This window comes from Orcinus orca, chromosome 12 (assembly GCF_937001465.1).
Source record: "Orcinus orca chromosome 12, mOrcOrc1.1, whole genome shotgun sequence".
Taxonomy (NCBI): Eukaryota; Metazoa; Chordata; class Mammalia; order Artiodactyla; family Delphinidae; genus Orcinus; species Orcinus orca.
Genome location: NC_064570.1, coordinates 11569108 through 11595079, shown reverse-complemented (window position 1 = coordinate 11595079; position 25972 = coordinate 11569108). Strand labels below are relative to the sequence as shown.

The 25972-nt window shown below is 38.0% G+C and overlaps 1 protein-coding gene across 3 annotated transcripts in view; it reads right to left on the bottom strand.

The window, feature by feature from the left end:
* The window catches only part of TFB1M (transcription factor B1, mitochondrial), a 59056-nt gene extending 33084 nt beyond the window's left edge, over positions 1–25972 (bottom strand). For 2 of the 3 annotated variants that reach the window (XR_007470447.1, XM_033404433.2), the window contains exons 1-4: positions 25758–25970; positions 22918–23069; positions 8849–8957; positions 7359–7510 (exon numbers count right to left, since the gene is read on the bottom strand). Coding sequence is in view for 2 of the 3 variants with exons in the window: in XM_033404433.2 (XP_033260324.1) it covers positions 7359–7510; positions 8849–8957; positions 22918–23069; positions 25758–25890 (546 nt within the window). In the remaining variant the exon portion in view is untranslated. Of the gene's footprint in view, positions 1–7358; positions 7511–8848; positions 8958–22917; positions 23070–25757 lie in introns of all 3 variants that reach the window. The other variant, XM_033404438.2, reaches the window with a different exon arrangement.

Here is a 25972-nt window from a genome sequence, read left to right as displayed (position 1 = left end):
AAGCGTGAATTATATCATATACAGCGCACTCAAAAAAATCATATAAGAAAACTTCCCTACCACTGGCTGTTGGGATTTTCAAACCACTGTTATATTATGTAGAAGACACTGCATGAAACAAGTAATCAATAAGTACTGATAAATGAAAAAGTTAGCGAGAATAATGAAGAACTAAAGATGCTTTAATTTTATGAACTACCCCAATATCTGCATGCACATTTTCAGTGGTGTGCTTTTCTTTACTTAAATGTAATAAAACCTTGAATATTCAGAACTATTGAAGAATTGGCTGTTTTTGCAACTAATTTTTACAAAAAACTAGGAATTTATTCTCTTAAGCACCCAAACTTTTTTTTTTGCGGTACGCGGGCCTCTCACTGTTGTGGCCTCTCCCGTTGCGGAGCACAGGCTCCGGATGCGCAGGCTCAGCGGCCATGGCTCACGGGCCCAGCCGCTCCGCGGCATGTGGGATCTTCCCGGACCAGGGCACGAACCCGTGTCCCCTGCATCGGCAGGCGGACTCTCAACCACTGCGCCACCAGGGAAGCCCCAAACATTTTTATTTTAACATTAGGTATATTCAAATTAACTCATAAATATAATTTCAACCAATAACCCAAAAGGATTTTTAGAAAGAACTTTAAATTCCATAAAAATTTCATATAAAAAAGCAAAGGGCCAAGACAGCCAGGATACTCCTGAAGAACATCAGGAACTGGGGGAACAGGGGGCAGGGGCTGCTGTGTGGAGATGAGGTGGGGGGGACTCGCCTTGCCAGATATCAAAATTAAGGCAGTATGGTATTGCTAGAGGTACAGACAGACCAATGGAACAAAAACCTTAGAAAGAGACCCAAGCACATGTGGACATTTGAACTGTGACAGATGTGAGGTAGCAGCTGCCAGTGGGAAAAGGAAGGATCCTTCAGCAATACTGGTATAAACAGGAATCTACAAGGAGGACAATGGAGGTCCATATCTCACATCACAACCAAAAATAAATTCCAAGTGAATTAACAGGAAGTGAAAAATTTTTAATTTTTATAAGTAAATATCTATGACCCCCATGGTAAGGAAGAATTTCTTAATAATGAAAAAGCAGAAGAAAAGACTGATGTATTTTGTTCTATTTAAATTAAAAACTTCTGTGTAATAAAAACACTATAAAGGTAAGGCACAGACTGAGACAAGGTATTTGAAACTGATATCTGACAAAGGATTAGTGCTCAGAAGAAACTCCTATAGCTCCATAATCAAAAGATAAACAACTAACAGAAAATATGATGAGAAATACGGTAAGAGCAACCCCAATGAACCATAACCATAAACTATGCGTAAGTAAATTACAGATCAGGGACCTGCACATTAAAACCATATGAGATACAGTTTCATATTCATGAAATGAACAAAATTTAAACAACAGAAAAAGAACCTGACAGAATCTAATACTGGCAACAATACGGAGCAGCAGGAATTCCCATGTGCCGCTAGTGAGACGTGAAACTGGCACAAGCACTGTGGCCTATGATCTGGCAATATATATGGCAAAGCTAAAGTTGGGTAAACCCTTATGATCCTTTAGGTCTACCTCTATGAATATATCCTAGAGACCTGCTTCACAGGGAGATATGTACAGGGATATTCACTGCAACATTATATGTAGTATGCAAAAAAAAGTGGAAAAACATAAAGGCCCATCATAGGTGAATAAACTGTGGTAATTCTGACAATGGAATGCTAAACAATAGTTACAGTGAATAACAAGAGACACCAACTAAGTCCCAAACAGAGTAAACAATAACGGACAGAAAATATGTACAGTATGACTCCACTCACATAATAACTTCAAAAGATTATTTCTTATTGTTTACTCTCTATGTGCATGTGTATATCTATCTATCTATATCTGTAGAGCAAGCAAAACATGTTCATGGGCATAATATCAATTTTAAGACAGTTCAATTCATAGGAGGGAAAAGGGGGATAGAAGAGGGCTCCAAACATACCTATTTTATTTCTTAAAAAGATATGAAAAATATGGCAGTATATTAAGATTGGACAAAGCTGAGTGGTGGATAAAACAATTAGGCATACTTATTTTTCTAAAATGTAGCCTGCTTCTCTACGTTCTTAGAACTCCCTGGACATTCTAAATCTCTTTTGAATGATAGAGTCAACATTACAAATACCAACAATTACTGGAATAATCCTGGGGCCAGGTATGCCTGTGCTGTGCCGTACTACTAAACAGTCAAAGACGGAGCGCTTTTTGAGTCACTGGGTTGGCCAAAAAGTTCATTTGTCCCCCCGCACCGCCCCCCCCGCAAGATGGCTCTAGTAGCACTCAGCTGTCTCTAACTACATTCGAAACAGATTTGTTAGACTGTGACAGCTGTCATATCAGTGTGCACTGAAAAAGCCTTATCAAAATTGGTAAATTTTTGTGTAGCCATTTTAATATTGAAGATTCAAGAAAAAAAGCGACATTTTCTGAATATTATGCTTTATTATTTCAAGAAAGGTAAAAACGGAAATGAAACGCAAAAAAAAGATTTGTGCCAGTGTATGGAGAAGGTGCTGTGGCTGATCGAATGTGTCAAAAGTGGTCTGTGAAGTTTCGTGCTGGAGATTTCTCGCTGGATGATGCTCCACGGTCAGGTAGACCAGCTGAAGTTGATAGCGATCAAATCGAGAAATTAATTGAGAACTCAACATTATACCACCCAGGAGCTAGCCAACAAACTCAACACATACAAATGAAGTGCTGAAAATCATTTGCACCAACTTGGTTATATTCAACGCTTTGTTGTTTGGGTACCACATAAGTTAAGTGAAAAAAACCTTGACTGTATTTCCGCATGCAATTCTCTATTTAAATGTAATGAAAATGCTCCGTTTTTAAAACAAATTGTGGTGGGTGATGAAACGTAGATACTGCACAATAATGTGGAATGGAAGAGATTGTGGGGCAAACGAAATGAACCATCACCACTCCAAAGGCTGGTCTTCATCCAAAGAAGGTGATGTCGTGTACATGGTGGGAATGGAAGGGAGTCCTCTATTGTGAGCTCCTTCCAGAAAACTAGACGATTAATTCCAACATGTACTGCTCCCAATTAGACCAACTGAAAGCAGCGCTCAATGAAAAGTGTCTGGAATTAGTCAACAGAAAATGCATAATCTTCCATCAGGACAATGCAAGACCACATGTTTCTCTGATGACCAGGCAAAAACCGTTACAGCTTGGCTGGGAAGTTCTGATTCCTCTGCCATATTCACCAGGCATTGCACCTTTGGATTTCCGATTACTTCAGTCTTTACAAAATTCTCTTAATGGAAAAAATTTCAATTCCTTGGAAGACTGTAAAAGGCACCTGGAACAGTTCTTTGCTCAAAAAGATAAAAAGTTTTGGGAAGATGGAATTGTGAAGTTGCCTGAAAAATGGCAGAAGGTAGTAGAGTACATTGTTCAATAAAGTTCTTGGTAAAAATGAAAAATGTGTCTTTTATTTTTACTTAAAAACCGAAGGAATCTTTTGGCCAACCCAATATATTTACTGTGCTGGGTGTTTCTCTTTCCTGCTTCACTGTCATGTGTCAAACTCTAATAGTCCCTTTTACTTTGCTGCTTCTAACCAGCTGTGGGCATAAACACCACATAATTTGGCTTGTAAAAGCTTTGCCTTAGGTAAGATTTAAAAATAGGCTTTAATCTGAGATGCTGAGAAAATTTCCTATGGGCAAAGTTAACTGTAGATTTTGTAGCATATTTTGTTACTTAGAAGCCATCCCTCATCTCAACCCTTTTTACTTTAGATTACCTGGCTCTTGTCTGTATTTGGACAGTTAAAATTACCGGGAAGTCAAGTTAAGACAAGTGATGAGTTGCTACAGTACATATAACAAAATAAATTCTTCCCTTCTAAAATGTAAAGCCGAGAACTGTACATATTCTCATGCAAATATCAAAAACAAAGACAAATAATGGAAGTACAGATTTAAGTTAAAGAATAAGCTTATGGATCAAATGGTCAAAAATATTTCTAGCTCTTTATAAAGAAAAAAGGAACTTTACCACTGGCGTAAGATTCAAAATTTTTAAAATGCATTGTGCAAACTGGCACCATTCAAAGCAGTTGTGTAAAACTAAAATGCAGCATGAACATAATCACAAAATTAGAAAGTAAACCAAAAGAAATGCCCAAACTTAAATGATCTCATCCTGGATTTTCTTCCAGTATTTTACTTTACATCTGAAAGGTGTGTTCCCACTGAAGAGAATTTAAAAATCACTTTAACCAAAAAGCAAACCAGGGAGGCATGGACGATAAGCTAATTTGCTATAAAGACACATTTAAGTACAATGTATTTCACCTAGAGTGCTATGTATCCAGTTATGCCACCTATCCAACGTAACCCATCCAATCTTTGTAGCAAATACACACACAGGCTGTGGAGATGAAAATATGTGAATCATATCTTATAACTTAGAAGAAAGCAGCACACATACCTGTCCCTAATTTATTAAGGAAAAATTCAAGCCACAAACCAGAAAGCTCTGCAAAAAGATTGCATTAAACGCTAGCATAAGAGTTAAACGGTCGATCAACCATTCAAACATGAATTGATGTTTCTTTGATAGATGTATTACAGGTAAAGCTATGAAAATTCAAACTCCATCACAGGATAGATTTGAAAAGCAACAGCCCAGGGAATCAAACCAGGTAATTTTTCAGTAAAAAGAAAAACTCTTAACCCTTAAGCTTTTAAAAAATTCTGATTGAATATAAGAAAAACAATGGGTCCAAGAATTCACAAGGACAGTGTTATTTATTTTCCTATTCATCTAAAATAATTGTAAGTACAAATAGAAAAATTAGGCTTATTCTTGAGAAGCTGCACAGCCAAACACCAGGGACGATGAGAACTAGATAATTAATGGAGAGGTGATTTCCTCCCCGCCAGGGATGTGACCATTCACCAGCCAGGGTCCCCTGGAGGTGGCAGGAGATGAAGAGGCTGATGCTGGACCCAGAAAGAAGAGACCACAGGTCTGGCCACAGAAAGAACGTGAACATCGTGACTTCAGCAGAAAACATATGACCTGTGTTCAAGTTCAGCTTTCCCTGTAACTAGCTCCACAACCTGTGGAAGATGTTAAACTACTTGGAACCTCAGTTTCATCATCTATGAGATTTGTTAAGGTCTCATTTATTGCTACACAGTCTGATTCTATTTTATGAGCTGTTAACTTTAAACTGTCTACACGCCTCGTAATGTGTGAGCTGAATTCTTAAATTTACACCCTGTAGTCTTAAGAGGAACACGCTCGTTTCTGTTCTGTAACTCACAAAGCCAAGCCAAGCAAATGTTTAAAAGTGCTTTCTGTGGCTAAATACAAAATTACAAACATGACAGTGTCAAGAACAAACAGAGGTTACATAAGAGAACGCTGCTTAGTCTCCCATTGAAACTTTCACTTGCAAAAATCAGAGGAGCAGTGTTATCTACACTTCTAAAGCACTCCGTTAATTACAGACTCAATATAAACTCTTCTCAATATTAATACTAAAATCAACTTTTTGTTAAAGAAAAATAATTGCATACGGTTAAGTGGAAGCAACACTATTATTAATAAGCACAACTGACACTGAGTCATTGAAAATGTTATCCCACCTCTTCAGCCTCTGTTCCTTTGCTCTTTCCCCCCAAAGAATCAGAGTACATAGTATTTTGCATTTCTATTGTGTTACTGAAGAACAGAAATACCATAATAATCATGTCAGCTGAGAAAGAAAAACCAAGGACAAATCCAAAAGCTGAGAAAATAAGAAGAACTATTAGCATGGCCTCAATTCAAACCAACAGAAGAGAATTAACAGAGTCACGAGGAGGAGACGACTAGGACCCTAGGAAAAAGAGGATGTCATCTTAGAGTTTCTAACAAACACAAAAGGGTCCTAATTTTTGTGATGGATTTTATAGCCAAATAATCTAAAACAAAGTTTTTCCAACTGTGGCATTATTGACATTTTGGGCTGGTTAGTGTTGAGTAATTCTTTGCTGTGGGGGACTGTCCTGTGTACTGAAGGATGTTTATCATCATCCCTAACCTCTATCCACTAGATGCCAGAAGCATCCCCAACATTAAAAAACCAAAAACCTCAGAATATCCAATATCTTGTCAAAAATTATCAGGCTTGCAAAGAAGCGGAAAAACGGGACCCATAGCAAAGAGGGTGGGCAAAGTCAACTGGTAAAACAGTACAGAAATGACAGAGGTAATGAAATTAGTAGGCAAAGATCTTAAAATAGCTATTACAGATATTATACATATGCATAAGGATGCCGAGGAAAGCATGAACATAATGAGAGAAAGGGAAGATATAATAAGACTCAAATGAAACTTTTAGAGATAAAAATACAATATCTGAAATGAAAAATAAACTGAGTAAAATTAACAACGGATTAGACACTGCAGAAAAGAGTGGTAAATTTAAAGCTGCAGAATGATCCAGCATTGCCACTTTCAGGTTTATACCCTAAATAAATCTTGCCTATGTGCACCAGTTGACATCAAAATAGGAACGTTCATGACAGTTGTTTGTGATAATGAAACACTGAAACTAATGCAGGTCCCAAAACAGGAATATGGACAGATAAATGACAGATAAATAGTCAAAGAGTGGGTAGTAAATAGCTGTACAAATAAACTACAGCTATGAACATGAGCAGATCAGGATAAAAAGAATACAAAGAATACACGTTGTATGAACCCACCTGTATAAAGTTAAAAAATGGACAAAACTAAAGTATATTAATTCTACAGATAAGAATCTATGCGATAAACTATGCAGGGAATAATAATTCACAAACTCATGGTATAGATTATCTTGGTAGCAGGTGGGGGACAGGAGATGTAATCAGAATGAGGTATACAAGAGGGTGTCAAAGATGTTTATAATTTAATTATTGACTTGGGTGGTAGAGATTCATATGTTCTTTTTATTAAGCCATACATACACAAAGCCATGCATATACGTTATATACTCTTTTGTATTTATATGTCATAATGAAATTTTTAAAAAAATGCTTATAGTCTACAGATTCCCTCCTTAAACCTCTGCACTTCAAAAACTGCTCTCATCTGCCCTGAGGGTTTATCTTCTAGAGAGAGAAACTTGGAACACTCCAGCCATGGGAATGCCTAGCAGGCTTATTAGCTGAATCAAAGTCTATCTATTGAATAATAAGACATGCAGCCCCCTTCCCTTTCTCAACTCCAAATTATCACATTCTTTTTGTTTTATTTGGTAATTTGATCACATGATAAAATAGCCAGAAAAAGTTAAAACTTACCTCTGCCACTTCCTTTTGAAAAGTCAAAGTCATCTGGGTTCTGCCATAAGCAAAAGGTCCATTTCTATGAGAAACGTTTTCAAGCCACTTGATAATCAGTGGAGTTGATACACTAAAAGGCAGATTTCCAATAATATGTACATTTGGAGGATCTGGTTGGCATAAGAAAAAAAACTTGGAATGATTATTTCATCAATATATTCTGAATACAATTTCAGCTAAGAGTAAAATCAAACTGGATATTAACAGCATCAAACAAAAATATACAAAAAGATATGGCTGAGTATTTTCCAGTCCATTTATTCTTCAGAAGCAATGTTTTCTCACAATCCTCTTTGAATTATCAAGGAAAAAAAATCCTACCTAATTACTATTCAGTCAAAGTCTTCAGGTTTTGGCTTAGGAAAAATATGAAAAAGAACTGGTTTGAGGGAAAAGATCATTTGCTTTGGACATGATGAGGTCAAAGTTCCTATGGGGCACCCAGATGAAGCTGTCAGATACCTAGGCAGGGGATACAGGCTGGACGTGAAGATTAAGTGTGCAGTATATACACGGTAAGTGAAACCACAGGGGAGGAGTAATCCAGGCAAACCTGCTGCATGAGAACAGCAGGTTCCACCCCTCCCCCCCCAGCTCAGAAACAACATGTAAGATGTGGCTGGAAAAATAACCACCAGCAAAGAATACTTAGAGAAAGCTCCCAACAATGTAAAAGGAGGAATAGGAGCGCCTGGTATCAGGAAGACAGGAGCAGAGAAATAGTCTAGAAGAGAGTAACAGTCAGATTAATGCCAGGGAACTTGAGATGGATTGAAGCAGGCAGTTAGGTCGGTTGTCACTGTGTCTGTGACGGGCTGGGCAGGCAGAAACCTGAAGGCTGGTGCCGAGAAGAGGACAGTGGGAGCCTGGCGTGCAGCGGCCAGAGACAAGGGGGGCAGCCGTGGGGGCATGCCAGAATCGCTCCTCCAGGTGTTCTGAGGGGTTTTATGGGCACGAAACACACCCCATTTATCTATGTATTCCAAGGAGCTGGCACATAGCAGGTACCCAGTAAACACTGTCTGTGAATGAAGAGCACCTTGGTTAGTCATTGAATGTGAAAGACAATGGAGATAAAGTTAGAAAGGTGTGGGTACAGCTTGGTTCACTAAAACACTTCTTTTTTCACCACTTGGAAAAAGTAACACTTTATAGTTCATTCCATCCTTACATGGTATCATAAAAATAGAAAGTTTATTTGAACAGAACCCAAAATATTTGAAAAATATCGGGTAAATAAATTAGAATTATAAAATCAAATTATCTTACTTTGAAACAAAGTGGAAAAGCAGAAAAAAACTGCAATGCGCATTACCTATTTAATTCTAGTCATTTAATTTTTAATATAAATATATAATAAACATTTATAATGTAAAATAAATAACATAAATATTTGTGATCTAAATAATTACAAAAGAAAATAAGAAAACCAACCCAAAGTCACTTACCATCCTCCCACTGTCTTTTGAGACTTTCTGGAAAAGCATTTTCTATCTTAAATGTCAAGACATCTCCATGGACAATTCTCAGTTTTCCAGGTGCTGCATCAGAAAGCATCTAGTTTACAAAAAGGTCAATAAAATGAGCTCATACACTTTGGAGAGTAGACCTAATTTTTTTCTTCAAGTCTGTGCATCGTTAAATAAATCTGAAAAGCCAGACTAAGAATGATCATTAATGAACTAATAGCATGCTGTGTCCACTGCAACAGGCAACTGTGGTGTTTGACTTTCAACACATAAGAATGACTGGGGATAGTGGCAGATACTAGTATAACAATAGCTTATAACATCACAAATAATACATTATCTTAATTCTGACCCGCAGAATGACTTGTATTTCTGTACAGATTTAGCAAAGACTCAACTCTTACCTGTCTTTTTAAATTACAGACTAAGCAGTCTCCCAAGGCAACAGAAATAAAACCAAAAATAAACAAATGGGACCTAATCAAACTTACAAGCTTTTGCACAGCAGAGGAAACCATAAACAATACAACCTACAGAATGGGAGAAAATATTTGCAAACGATGTGACCCATAAGGGCTTAATTTCCAAAATATACAAACAGCTCATACAACTCAACAACAACAAAAAAACCCAATCAAAAAATGGGCAGAAGACCTAAACAGACATTTCTCCAAAGAACACATACAGATGGCCAATAGGCACATGAAGAGATGTTCAACACTGCTCATCAGAGAAATGCAAATCAAAACTGCAATGAGGTACCACCTCACACCGGTCAGAATGGCCATCATTAAAAAGTCTACAAATAACAAACGCTGGAGAGGGTGTAGAGAAAAGGGAACCCTCCCACACTGTTGGTGGGAATGTAAGTTGGTGCAGTCACTGTGGAAAACAGTATGGAGGTTCCTTAGAAAACTAAAAATAGAATCACCATATGACCCAGCAATCCCACTCCTGAGCATATAGTCAGACAAAACTATAATTCAAAAAGATACATGCACCCTAATGTTCATAGTGGCACTATTCACAATAGCCAAGACATGGAAACAACCTAAATGTCCATTGACAGATGAATGGATAAAGAAGATGTGGTACATATATACAATGGACTATTACTCAGCCACAAAAAAGAACGAAATAATGCCATTTGCAGCAACACTGATGCAACTAGAGATTATCATACTAAGTGAAGTCAGAAAGAAAAAGACAAACAGCATATGATAACACATGTAGAATCTAAAATATGACACAAATGAACCTATCTTGAAACAAACAGAATCACGGACATAGAGAACAGACTGGTGGTTGCCAAGGGAGGAAGGGGGAGTGAGTGGGGAATGGAAGGATTGGGAGTTTGGGGTTAGCAGATTCAAACTATTATACGTAGGATGGATAAACACCAAGGTCCTACTGTGTAGCAGGGAACTATATTCAATATCCTATGATAAACCATAATGGAAAATAATATAAAAAAGAATGTATATGTATGTATAACCGAATCTGTTTGCCGTACAACAGAAATTAACACAACATTGTAAGCCAACTATACTTCAATTAAAAATTATTGATAAAAAATAAATTAGAGACTAAGGACATTATAATGAAATACTGAGAATTAATTAGGAGCAAATCATAGGAGAGATGGACTTAATTCAACTAAATCTTTGTAGCCTAAATATATACAAAGGATTCTACATAATACCAAGATCTTTAACTTAATCGACGACTAGAGTCAAACAAGCAGAAAGTCATGTGTTGTCGCCAAGCTGTCCGTGGCAGAGTCTGAATCACTTCCTTGACCAGAGTACCCCTAAAGTACTTCTGATCCCCAGGCACTTGCAACCTAATGAATTACCCTGTATGGGTTTTTTTTTTTTTTTTTTTTTTGTGGTACGCGGGCCTCTCACTGTTGTGGCCTCTCCCGCTGTGGAGCACAGGCTCTGGACGCGCAGGCTCAGCAGCCATGGCTCACGGGCCCAGCTCTCCATGGCATGTGGGATCTTCCCGGACCAGGGCACGAACCCGTGTCCCCTGCATCAGCAGGCGGACTCTCAACCACTGCGCCACCAGGGAAGCCCACCCTGCATGTTTTAACAAAAGCTACCTCCCAGCCTATTTCTACCTTCCACTATTTGCTTTCCTTCCTCTTCCTTCAGTTTTTCTGAGTAAAAAAGAAAAATAAATAAAGGAAAAACGTACTCTTTCCTTAATCTCTTTTTTTTTCCCTCCATCTCATCCATCTTCACATCACATCTTAAGAAATGCCCTTACAATACTGAAGTGCTGGCACCTAACTAAAAAGAGCCTTCCAGCTAAGCCATCTATAAATTTGCATTGTGTTAAGTGCCCTGGACCCAACACAAAACTTGATTCTTTAAGTCCTTAGTTAAAAAACAAACAGCAACAAAAAAATCAGATGCAGTCCCTGAGCTTATAAAGCTCAACATGCAGGAGTGACTAAAATCGATGAAAACAAACACATCTAAAGTAGGTTCCAAAGGAAGAGGTAACCCTCTACCCACATTAAATCTCATCTCAGGGAGCTCAGAGAACCTTGGCTCCAATTCAAGGAACTTTTGCCCTGAGCATCCCTTGGACCTTCTTCTCTAGCTCAATTAAAGCTAACTAATTTTCCTAACTCTCCTCTTCACTAACTGAGGCAACTGAGGAAGGACGAAAGCACCACCACAGAAGCCAGAGAGGAGACATGGACCAGGGCACCCAGTTGTAGATCACTTACACCTTTGGGGCAACAATGTGCCTTGCACATGCTTCTTTAGAGCACTGTGTATTACAATTATGTATATTTAAGTTTCTTTTCCCTGCAACAACATAGGTCCCTTAAGGGCACCTGTTTCTTATCTACCTTAATATCCCCTGCAGCTGCAACAGTACATAGTAGTGCTTCATTATATTTGATAAGTGAATGAATAAGTGAATGCTCAAATGGCATTCAGTTTTCTGTGAAGCTGGAATACTCCTCTCTTAGCCTGTGAGATTTGGGGCTCCCAAAATTTGTAGGGTCCAGAAACTTGCAAAGATTTATTTCACTGATAAATCAATTAGAAGTTGAGAAATGCATAGCTGAAATGCATATACTAATTACAGGCTAAACATTTTAAGTCTGGGAATCATCTGCTTTGATACATTCAGCCATGGTAGTTCAGCAAAAATAATTGCGCACCTCTGATATTAAGGTACTTATGGATTATTTTAAGTTACCATGATTTGCTAAAACTTAATCTGATGAGTTCCAGACAATTAATCTTAGAAAATATAATAACCTCAATATACCATAAAAATAAAAAAGGAGATAGCTCTCTATGGGACAGGTTCTTACTGTATAAAAACTGTGTATTTAATGATAGCATTTACCATCAATGAAGAACTTAAAATTTTTTTCTATAATTATGCTTCACATAATTAAAACAAATAAGCATACCAAAAACGAAGAGGCAGAACTAAAAGCTTATGTTTCACATGTCAATATACAGAAAGTAATGAAGTTATCAGTAATTAAGATTAAAACAATGTAAATTTTGCTTTTTGGCATTAATTTACATGCTCTGATAACTCAACCAAGTTTGAAATGTTAATTTTTTCCACCTTGACACACACAGCTGCATGCCAGAAACCTGATATAATACACATTCACCTTCCTTTTCTAAGTTTAAAGTTGCTTTTTTTTTTTTGGATTCCCCTTCAGGCTTAAGTGTCAGTCAGTGAAACAGCAAGTCGTCCTGTTCTTTAAAAGGTCTACCTTTTCCAGGACCACTCTGTAGCTTAATCTTCCCCTTTCCCACTCCCCACTGCAGAAGGAATGAATGCTGGTGTTCAGTTTTATGGCAAGGCCCTGAAGCAATTATGGAGGCCAAAAAAAAGAAAATGCTATACAAACTGAAACGACAGTATGATTACAGACAGCAGCCATTTCAACACCTGATGATATTCAGCAATGACACAGAAAGACCTTCTAACCAACCACTAATAGAGGAAAATGTTTTCATCGTCATAATGATGTTTGGGGAATGACAAAGGGGTGGGAAAGATCACTATTACAACCCTTCAAGAATAACACTTCAAAACATTGGAGGTGTTGCCTCATGATGTGCTCAAAGGCACAGCTGACTATGAATGCACACACTTGATTACAGCCAAATGGGTATTTATACAGACACTCAAATTATTCTATCATTTTTATTTTAGTTTCCAATCCTATATTCTTCCAAAATGAGGCATGAGTAAGCTTTGAGTAAAAAATATTCATTAAATAAGGCTGTAAAAGAAGAAAGAAAGCCAAACCATGACAGGAGAAACATGCATGTAAATCGTGAGAGCTTTACATCGTGACAATCCTGGAGATGTTAGATCTCACAGGTGACATACTGAATTATATCATTTTCACTCAGTATTGGAGGTAATTATACCCAGTTTCCAAGAGATCATGTGTTTTTCTGGTATTAAGTTTTGTAAAGGGTACAAGGAACAAACAGAGAATGCCTTTAATAAAAGTGAGAAAACAAAATGCAAAAGTATTCTTCACATGGTCACTGAAAAATCTCTCTCCTCTAACAAGTCAAGGTCTTAGTGAATGCTTTCTGCGGGGGGCAAGCAGCTATGGTCTAACTAGATAGTTTGCTGGTGATCTAATTTGATGAGGAAAGAACTTATACCCAATTATAAGGTACTTATGCCCAATTACCAATTCCTTGAGAAAAACTGTATCAAATAGCCATTTTCTCATGGTGAGGGGCTTCTCATGGTGAGGGGCTTCTCATGCCACCTTCTCATGGTGAGTGGCTCATGGCAGCCAACACTGTACAGTGGGCTAAAGATTAATTACCCAGCCCAGTGATATTACCTTCCTTCTAACTTGCCACAAAGTAGGAACCCAAACACTGTTGAAATAAGGGCTGGACAAAACTGTTAGGCAAACTATATGATAATGAATCTACAGTATGAAACACAATAGGTGAAAAAAAGTTTTTTTTATTATATAGAACACAGAGAAAAGACTAATGCTATTATTCAAAAGGAATTTAAGATAATGTTACAAATGACTTTTCTAAGGGTGAAGATTACAGCATGATTTCAAAAAGTCAGCCTGCTTTGCTTTTTAAACAGGACCAGAACATGTACAGTAGAAACTCACTCACTCAGACTCATCAAGGAATTAGATGTTTGATTTAATAAATTTTCTATTCAACCAATGTAACTCCTTTAGGTGTTAACATTTCTTAAACAGAAACATACAGGTGGAAATCTTTCTAAACTGTATTGCACAATTCTCTTCCTAACCCACGAACAATGCACCCAATGTCACCCTTTTCTTGATGAGTTGGGTCACTGTTGCCTGGAGAGCAAAGGCCTCAATGGTTATGATCCCTTAGTGCTGTGCTTTTTTTCAGTTTTATATTTGCTTTTTATAGCTTTTCTGCCACAGTAATAATTGTTACTTCTTGCTCTTGTCAGTGGGTCTGCTTCTAGCATTGGTCTCTGTACTTACGACTTACAGTGGACTAGGAAATCACTTTGGCTGTAAGTCACCTTTTGCTAATTGGTTGAGTGCTGTCTATGTTATGATTAACTATGGTTATAGCTATATCAAGTAACTTACATGTGTAAAGTATGTAATTATCATAACAGAAAGTCCTCCTTATTTAAAATTTGCTAGCAATGAAAGAATTTCAAAATTCTACTACCTCTGATTAAAAACAGCTCCTTTTGTCAGGATGACTAGATTACTTTATATGTCCCTTTACAAGATGACAGGGAAGGAGAATAATTATAATAGCAACCGTTTACTGACTACTGGCAATAGGCCTGGCTCTTTACATAAATTTCTATCTATCCTTGTAATAACCACAAAAGATAACTATCATTCCCATGCTGCAGATGAGAACGCTGAAGCTACAAAAGGTTCAAAGGCAAGCTCAGGGTCACAAAGCTAGTGAGTGACATATATGATATTTGAACATCAGCCTATTTGATTCTCAATGCCATGAACTCTCTACTTTGCCTATCAAGAAATAATCACTCTATTTACCTACTATAAAATCCCAGAGGTAATACTAACAATAATCAATGCCTTACTATCTCCAAAATTCCATGAAATAAACACATAACTTAACGGTTAGGAAGACTCCTAGAGCTTCTTACTCTGGTCGAGATGAAATATAGGAGACCAGATACATTCTTTTGCGTTAAATGAGAAACGGACAAAATAGTTGAGGCAATAATATTCAGACACTGGACAACAGGAAGTGCAGGAAAACCTGCAGATCCAAGAAGCTCTCACTGCCCCACGCGCAAGAAACATGAAGAAAATGACACCAAGGCATATCATGATGAAAATGCTCAAAACCAGTGATAAAGAAAAAAATCTTAAAAACAGCCAGAGAAAAAAGCCAGAAGCAAAGATAAGAATGACAGCAGGGCTTCCCTGGTGGCGCAGTGGTTGAGAGTCCGCCTGCCGATGCAGGGGACACGGGTTCGTGTCCCGGTCCGGGAAGATCCCACATGCCGCAGAGTGGCTGGGCCCGTGAGCCATGGCCGCTGAGCCTGCACGTCTGGAGCCTGTGCTCCGCAATGGGAGAGGCCACAACAGTGAGAGGCCCGCGTACCACCAAAAAAAAAAAAAAAATCTCGAGATGGGGAAATAAGCCTAAATTATCCAAGTGGGCCGAATGTAATCACAAAGGTGATGAGAGGCAGGATTAGAGGCAATAGTAGAGATGTAAAAGCGAGAGGTACATGAGCCAATGACGGCAGGTGGCCTCTAGAAGCTGAAAAAGGCAAGGAAACATTCTGCCCTGAAGCCTCCAGCAGAATACAGCCCTGCTGACCCTGCTTTTAGACTTCCGACACCCAGAACTGTAAGATAAAAATGTCATTTTAAGCTACTGAATTTGTGGTAATTTGTTACAGCAGCAATAGAAAACTAATACATAAGGCAGAGATGGCCAGAGTGGTGGGAAAAATGCAAGATCCACTACACACTCGCCTCTGAGAAACACACTTAAAATATAAAAACAGAAATAGGTAAAAAGGGTGGAAAAGATATACCATTCTAACACTAATCAAAAGAAAGACGGAATGGCTATATTAATACCAGACAATGTAGATTTCAGAGGAAAGAATATCACCAGGGATCAGGAAGTTCATTTCAAAATGATAAAGAAGCCAACCCATAACAAAGATATAACAATCCTAAATGTTTATGCACCTAAAAACGGTGTTTAAAACTAGGTGAAACAAAAACTGATAGGACTGCAAGGAGAGACAGACAAATCTGCAATTAGAGTACAAGATTTCAATACCTTTCTCTCAATAAATGATTGAACAAGTAGACAGAAAATCACTAAGGAGATAGAAGACGTGAGTAATGCCAACTGACCTAATTGAAATTTATGCTGCATCCAACAACAGCAGAATGCATATTCTTTTCAAGAAACGTTTACCAAGACAGATCATATTCCACATGCCATGAACAAGTCTGAATTAATAAAAAATGATTCAACTCATGCAAAGTATGTTCTCTGATTACAATGGAATTAAACTAGAATAACAGAAAGAGGTCTGAAAAGCCCCCAAATTTGCAAACTAAATGATACACTTCTAAATAATCCACAAGTCAAATAAGAAACTATAAGGGAAATTTGAGCTGAAGTCTTTCTTTAATATCTCAAAAAATATTAAGAAAAAGGAAATTAGAAAGTATTCTGAATGCAATGAAAATGAAAACAACATATCAAAATTTGTGGGATTCTCCTAAAGGTGTACTGAGAGGGAAATTTATTGTACTAACACCTATAAGAAAATAAGAAAGGCTTCAAATCAATGACTTGTTTCCACCTTAAACTATAGAAAGAACAAATTAAACCCAAAGCAAGAGGAACAAAAATTTCAGAGCAGAAATCTATGAAATAAGAAAATAGAGAAAAATCAGTGATTCCAGAGCTGTTTTTGTTTAAGATCAATAAAGTTGACTACTCTGTAGCCAGACTGAGCAGTAAAGAGAGATATGCTAATTACCAACATCAGGAATGAGAGAGGTGACATCATTACAGATTCTACAGATGGTTTATTTACCATTAGAAAAATCAATATAATTTGCTATGTTAATTAAAAAAGAAAACCATACGATCATCTCAAAATCTCAGAAAAAGTATTCTTGCAAATCCAATATCCATTCATTATTTAAAACAAACAAAAAACTTCTCAGCAAACTAGGAACAGAAGGGACCTTCTTCAGCCAGAAAAAGGAGATCCAGGAAAAACCTACAACTAACATCATACTCAATGGTTAAGAGTCTGAATGCTTTTTCCCTAAGACCCGAGAAAGACAAGGATGTTCACTCCGACCACTTCTGTTAAACACTGTACTTATCTTAGTTATCTTAGTGCAAGATGAAGAAAAACAGTGACAAATAGATTGGAATGGAGGAGGTGAAACTGTCTTTATTTGCAGATGAAATATTAATATATGCAGACAATACTAAGGAAATCTATAAAACAGCTACTAATAAGTGAGTATAGCAAGGTTGTAGGAATACAAAGTCAATATCTAAAAAAAAAATGGTATTTCTACATAGTAACAACAAACAACTTTGAGTTAAAATTAAAAACCAATACCATGTACAACAGTATCAAAGAATATGAAATAGTTAAGGGTAAATCTAACAAAAGGTGTGCAAGACTTGTCTACTAAGAACAATAAAACATGGCCATGAGAAATTAGAGAAAACCTAATAAATGGGGCAATATGTCACGTTCATGCATCAGAAGACGATACTATTAAGATGCCAGTTCTCCCTAAAGTGATCTACAGTTTTAATCCAATCGCAATCACATGAGGCTTTTTTTTTTTCAAAGTGGAAATTGCCAATATGATTTTAAAACTATTTGGAAATGCAAAGGATCTAGAATAGCAAAAACAATTTTGAAAAAGAAGAACAAGGTTGGAAGACTTACATGACCTGCTCTCAAGTCTTACTATAAAGCTACGGTAATCAACACAGATTGGTATTGGTGAAAAGATAGACCTATAGATCAATAAAACAGAATTGGAAGTCCAGATATGGACCAACACACATAAAGCTAATTGATTTTTGACAACAGTAACAAGGCAACTCGGTGAGGAAAAGATAATATTCTCAACAAATGGTGCAAAAAAAAAAAAATCTTTACCCTTACATCACAATATATACAAAAGTTAACTCAAAATGTGTCATAGGCCTACATGTAAAAGTTAAAACTATGAAACTTCTAGAAGACAGGAGAAATTCTTAGTTTGGGTTCTGGCTTTTTTTTTTTTTTAATTTCTCAAAGTACTGTGACTCTGAAACATGCATTAAATTTAAGTGCTAAAATTTCATGCACTTATAGGGGGTAAGGTGGAAGCAAATTATATTGACTCCATTTTGAGAATTTAGAGTTAGAATGATCTCGCGAAGATTAGTGTCTAAAGTTTCCTTACTGAAAATATTTTAGAGATACCTTCATAATTTTTCTGCTCATTGTAAGGAACTAACATTACCTAGTGATTCACAGGGATTTATTGTAATATTTTACTCCAAACTGTAGATTTGTAGATTTTCAAGGTTCATGTTCCTCTCATTGTGCAAAAAGAAGATCAAAGTGAGACTTCTGCCTTTCACTGTTATTTTTGTTTTGTCGTGGAATGTTTAGAACAAGAGGAGAGCAAGTTCTGGCAGAGTTTATAATTTGGCTCACCTGGAGCAAACCAACGAGGAGGCACTCTAACTACCAAATTAAGGTCTCTACTTAATCAACACTTGGAAAATTGGAGAGGGATTTTATTTTTCTCCTTCCCATTTACAATCATCCCTTGGTATCTGCAGGGGATTGGTTCTAGGACCTGCTGAGAATACCTAAATTCATGGATACTCAAGTCCCATAACCAGCCCTCTGTACCTGTTCAACCTCAGATTCAACTAACCTCGGATCGTGTAGTACTGCATGTATTTACTGAAAAAAAAATTGTGTATAAGTGGACCACTGCAGTTCAAATCCATGTTGTTCTAGGGTCAACTGAACTTTGAAAACCACTGGATCTTATGTTGCTTATGATTCTAAGAATTTGTACATTATTCAGGAAATAAGCTTTCAACTCAATTAGCATTCAACTTTTAAAAAACTGAGATACAATTAACATATAACATTACGTTAGTTTCTGGGGCACAACATAATGATTAGATATATGTGTACACTGTGAAACTATCACCACACACAAACTTTTCTTCTTGTGATGAGCACTTTTTTTTTTTTTGATGAACACTTTTAAGATTCATTCTCTTAGCAACTTTAACATATACAGTACAGTATTAACTGTAGTCAGCATGCTCTACATTACATCCCCAGGACTTATAACTGGAAGTTTGTACCTTTCGACTAACTTCACCCAGTTCACCCAAGCCCAACCCCCAGCCTCTGGCAGTCACCAATCTGTTCTCTCTATCTATGAGTTCACTTTTGTTTTGTTGTTGTTGTTTTTTTAAGATTCCACATCCAGATAAAACATCCAAAAGAAAATGTAGGCGAAATTCTTAGTTTTGGCCAATTATTTTAAAACTAAGGTGTAAAAAGCATCAAATTAAAAAAAACATTGATAAACTTTACATGATAAAAACTAAGTTTTATGCATAATCACAAGAAAATGCAACCACAGTAAGAGAGAAAGAAACTCCACATGTCCAATACTAGTTTGATGAGTAGTCCCAATGTTTCCACAGCACTGGGGATTTTCTAGTGCTCCAAAGGAATAACATTACTTTTCTCTTATACCTCTTTCCAGATTAGCAGTCTCATGAACAATCCTTAATTACCAAAAGTGCCCAAGGCATGGGGATGATAATTTAATTGATTACTTATATCAAAAATTGTATTGAGGGCTTCCCTGGTGGCGCAGTGGTTGAGAATCTGCCTGCTAATGCAGGGGACACGGGTTCGAGCCTTGGTGTGGGAGGATGCCACATGCCGCAGAGCAACTAGGCCCGTGAGCCACAACTACTGAGCCTGCGCGTCTGGAGCCTGTGCTCCGCAACAAGAGAGGCCATGATAGTGAGAGGCCCGCGCACCGCGATGAAGAGTGGCCCCCGCTTGCCACAACTAGAGAAAGCCCTCGCACAGAAACGAAGACCCAACACAGAAAAATAAATAAATTAATAAACTCATACCCCCAACATCTTCTTTAAAAAAAAAAAATGTATTGAGTGCCCACTAAGATAAGGCATTCATTTAATCCATAGCAATCCTATGAGCAAACCAAGGCACAGAGAGATAGTTACCTGCCCAAAGTCATATAAATAGTAAACGGTACAGCCTGAAGTGAACACAAGCCATTTGATGCTAACAGTCTGTTCTTCGCTACAAACTCAGACTATAATGCTTCCACGTATTAGACATGTTTTCTTACATTACAACATGCTGATGGTGAAACCTATGTTATCACTATGTTCTTTCCCTTAGGCTGCCTCGTGATAATATTTTAAGAATTGAATTAAGCTACAAATGACATACTTTCAGCTAGCAGACATCTTATAAATTATTACAATTTCTTTAAAAAGTAATTCTATTAGCTTAGATATCACTAAAATGGAATCCTTAAAATAGATCACTCTCCTTCTGCCTTCACTGAGTTTTATGATTAATTTAGTACCTCTAAAAGAAAGTGGTTTTACATATTGAAACATTCTTTACAGGAAAAAGAAGTCTATTTGATATTTTAGTACCCAACATTTCTTTTTAACGTAAATTCCTTTCCTGCACATAAGACACTAAAAATTAATTTTGCCTCTTCTACAGAAACAAAAAAGAAGTCAAATACACATTTCTTGCACAGTAATTTACCTTGAAATCAACCTTCATGGTTAGGAAAAAAAGCACAAAATGCTTTTGATAATCAATGCTACACAATTATTCACTTTCACCATTAAATAACACATTTAATCAGCTAATTAGATAGATCCCTACAAAGACAGAGAGACATTTATTTATCTCCCACGTGAGACACTACTGAACACCTGCTATGTGCCAGGCACTCTTACATGTCAGGGAACAAACCAAACAAAACTCTCTACCCTCATGGCGCTTACATTCCATGGGGTGAGACTGACAACAAAGAAGAACATAGTGTGTCAGACGATAATAAATCTCATGAGACAAATAAGACAAGGCAGAGGTTAGGAATGCAGGGACTTGCGTAAGTGGTGGGGGTGGGCAGGGGAGAAGAGTACAGTTGTGTTTTAGTCTGTCTTCAAAGATCTTTAGTTGAGATCAGAGAGGAGAATATATAAATTAAGCTGGCGATGAGAAATGTGATTCACCTCCCTGCCTAATGAGAAAGAATTACACATAAGAGAGGGTGAGATTTAGGGTTAAGATGTCCCTTTAAGGGGAAAAAGGTCAGATGAGTCTTCTTCTCTATGCCCACAAAAGGGTTAGATAAATAAACCTGCAGGGAATTACATAGTGTTATTCAGTTGCTTTTTATCACCTTATGCTCTCACCAAAAATAACAATATCATCACTTCCACCTCCCACCGATACACCGCTCTTTCCTCAAATAAAGTTATAAATCTGAAACCAACTCTATCAATAAAGGCTGGCAAAATTAGATGAAACTAAATACATAATTGTTTAAAGCATAAAAACTAGAAATAGCAAAATAATGAGAAAAAAATCACTAGGTTTTTAAAAAAATTCAGAGGCATGAACACAAAGCCCTAGATTTTCAAACAAATCTTTTCTAACTGTTCCGGTGGAAATTAAACATTTATCCATCAATACATACAAAAGTATCAGAACGTCCTAATTTTAAACCAATATGTCCTCTTGTATGAAAGTAACAATGTAGATAATTTTATTATTCTGCTGGACTCGCCTAATAAATTGCTACTCATATGAACTAAAGGCTAAGGGCTCTTTTAAAGTTTCAGAATTGCAGAGGAATCAAACAAAGACTCTTTTAAGTGCATTAAGTGCCCCCCAGGAAAAATTCCCTTTACAAGATCCCTGATATAATCTGTTTCACTGTTTGCCACTGTTTCAAAAATATAAGTCCCTCCTCATTTTAAGTTCACATCTGCCTCCCTCAGTTACCTGTTTTAGTTCCCTTCTAGAGAAAACAAAAACAAGCTGATCCTCCCCCACCACAACCTCTCATAGGCAGCTGTCAATCCCCTCACTCAAAGCTTCTCTTCTCCTGTTGAAACACACCCAATTCCTTCAAATATTTCCCATATGACATCACCTACTGTTTTAGATGCATGTATCATTTCATTTAAACCTCATCGTAACTCTACAGGTACAACGGTACAACTTAATTTCTTCACTTAAAAAATCCTTACACAGGGCTTCCCTGGTGGTGCAGTGGTTGAGAGTCCGCCTGCCGATGCAGGGGACACGGGTTCGTGCCCCGGTCCGGGAAGATCGCACATGCCGCGGAGCGGCTGGGCCTGCGAGCCACGGCCGCTGAGCCTGCGCGTCCGGAGCCTGTGCTCCGCAATGGGAGAGGCCACAACGGTGAGAGGCCCGCGTACCGCAAAAAAAAAAAAAAAAAAAAAAAAAAATCCTTACACAAATGCCTAAGCTTAACAATTAGTCTCTCTCAATGAGGCATATGTCTTCATCTTTTGCTTGTAGACATGATTTTCTGAATTTAAATGAGGTTCTCAGAAGTCAGTATTGGCATTACTTAGTTTGACTTATTTTTGAAAGAATGGGCCATGACATGCACAGCTATTGGTAGATTAAAAAAAGGTCACACAAGGCAATTAGTTTGTTTAGTATAAATGCATAAAGCAGGTTTATTCAAGCTGTGGCCAACAGTTCATGTGGGCATGCTGGCTAGAAATGCAGATTCCTATAGCACTGCAGACTATGGAATCAATCTCTGGAACGAAGCCTGGAGAGCTGCACTTTGAGGAGCAAACTACAGAATCCTTGGATACCCTGGGGTTTAAGAAGCGTTGTTTGAAGATTTATGTTGAGTTTTTGCCTCCTAAAAAAGACACCAAGTATCTCACCTGTAATCCAGGAATAAATCGACCATCCTTTTCAACCACCAGAAGTTCAGCAACACCGGCATTGAGAATGGATCTTGTGATTCCCCCAGGCCCAGGGCCCACTTCATAAACATAAGCATTTGTCAGACTGCCAGCTTTCCTTACAATTTTATCTAGAGAAAAGAAAGTTTCAGTCGATTAGCTTGGCAAATTTCAACATATGGAATTTAAAAAGAAAAATAATCTACACAAATTCTTATCAGCAATTACTCAATCAACTAATCTTTTATATATAATATATAGAATATTTATCCCATTATTTAACGCTCAACCTAAACCAACATATAGTGGCCATTCAATATTCTACCATATAACTGGTGAATTGTACCAAACCCTTAATAAAAATAAGATTACCATAACAAATTTCCTTAACGTAAATTTAGCCGACATGGTCTTTTCTACCCGTTCCTCTGCCAAACCAATCAATTCCTAAGAAGAACTGCCTGGAAAAGCACGCACCACTTCTCTAGTTGTTGAACGCTGAATATCTGAATAAGCAAGAAGAGTTTCACACTCAGAATTTCCAGTGCTGCAAGTTAAAACTCCAGAAGCAGAAAGTGCTGGCAGTCTCTACTTTTACTAGCAGGCATCTAGCTGGTGGTCAGTATGGCAATGGCAACAAGTTCCTAGCTGAGAGGACTTGCAGAAACTTGGATTCTCGGTTATTTTCAGGAAAAAGTGACATTTAGCAGTGGAGGTTTTTTAAGCTTTGCAAACGTGCAAGTTGATGTGAGAAAATTCATTTTTTAATTAATCGATCTAAGTAAGCAGACCTTAAGAAATCACGGAAAAGCAGATTACTGAGGATTCACTGCCATCAACCATCACTTCTGGGAAAACAAACAACAGACTGGTTTTATTGACTGAGATATTAAAATCCAAGCAATTGGCCTTCCTGGGATAGTGGAAATTTAGCCACTGAAAACATACCAGCACTCCACTGCATTGTTCACTGATACCGCACAGTCTCATTTTTGCTTCTATTATTGATAACCAAGCCTTGTAGGCTTAGAGGCAAAAACAGGCTCTCAACCATCCAAAAATAGTTTTCTCTTTAATGGGTGCCAGGAGAAAACTTGCACCCACTGACCACCTATTTATTACAGGTGCTTTACATGCTTTCTCACAGCAAATCCTTACAGCACATTAACTAAGAACTACTATCCCAGTTTAACTTCTCTACACTTCCTGGTTTCCTTGTTTATTATTTTATTTGGGTAAGGTCACCTAGAAAGCAAATGCAAGAGAAGGGACTCCAGCTCAGGTGTAAATCCTAAAGCCAATCCTTCCTCCACTAAAGACCAACGCCTCTCGGAGGGAACAGAGTCTGCATTAAGCACAGGTATCGTGAATTTAATATTCTTTTTTAATGGAGAGCTATCACAGTAGGTAGGACAGTCGTTCCACCTTCAACTTTTCAGAAACATTCAAATACAAATGACTATCAAAGAGGCACTGTCAATTCACTACGCTTGGGTTTCCATCTTGCTCTGCTCACACCTGAGCTTCTCACCTCACACAAGTGCCTTAATTTCCCTTCACTTTGGTTCCTATAGAAGAGGGAATAATAGTACCTAGATTCCAGAATTCATTCCTAAAGGTGAATAAAGACTCACATGAAAAAATGTACATGAAGGATTCTTTTGGAAATTTAAAGACCTGTATTTTCAGTCCTGAAAACGGTGCTCTATACCTAGAATGTGGCTAATGACTAGTAGAAAAGGTTGGTCCTGGTTTACTACCAGAGGCAAAGAATCTGAGAGGTGGGTAACCTTTTAAAGCTCTTATAGTAGAGCTCTCCTCGAATTAAGACGAGAAAACTGAAACCACGTTAAGCTATTTTTACCCAGTTATACTGCTACTGGCCTGTCCACACTGCTATTCTATGTCCAAAAGATAAAACATCCTATCCATGCTTTGTGGACTGTACTTCATTTAACAGAAGATGAACTTTCGGGGTGTGATCTACTGATCCTTTCAGTTTCTGAAGAGGGGCCAAACAGAATGAAATATCAAAACCTCAGAAACGTTAAGTACTCCAACCGTGAACTAGTGGACACATTTGATATACATCGTATTATTGAAGTCTCAGCTTTTAGAACGACCCACACTCAGAAACGGTGGTAGAGGTTAAACGAATATACACGTTTGTCAAAATGTATCACACTGTGCGCTTCAAACAGGTGAATTTTATTGTACCTTTAAATGTTACTTCAGGAGTGGGAATGTAAACTGACTAAAATGTAAGCTCCTTGGGGACAGGCTTCGCCTTGCTCACTCCCATATCCCATCTTCAGCTCTAGCACATAGGGGCTGGTTTAATTTAAATCCTCGAGGATTAGACTCAACAGGTAAAAGTTTAAATAACGAATCCCATGAAACTGACACTCTTCCGACACTGTTACTGATAAAATCCCTGCTCTAATTTAACTGCATAAAAAGCCAACCTAGTCAACACGTGCAGTGTATTTCGTATTGTTAACACACCGAGACTCGAATTCCAAAACCGCCTTTCAGGAAACGCGAACCCTTCTATGCCTAGTGTTTGCTCGGCGTCCGCACAACCTGCCTTCAAGAGCCCACGGCAAACACCCCTGAGCAAACAACGCATTCCACCTCCCCTGGGCGGCGGGACTCCGGAGTTCTTTCAGTTCAAAGCGGCAGAAGGGCCTGACTTAAGTCCATTACACGCCTGTGCCTGACCCCCGTCACCCGCCCGCAGGGTCCGCGCGACCCGCCCCCGACCCACGCCCCAGGGACGCGGGGGGAAGACATCCGGGGAGCACTGATAAGCCATCCACCTGTCAGCCTCAAGTCCAAGAGAAAATTCTGGGATAGCTGCTTCACGGCTTGCAGTCTAAACAACTTAATGATTTCTCGAATCGTGGGTAACGGCGGGAGACGGAAAGTGCCGAGCGTCCTGGACGCGGCCATGAGCCCCGACCCCACCGCACAGGTCTCACGTAGATCCTTCCCCGCGGTTCCTTAAGTGAAGGTGGGCGAAGAGCCGGGTAGG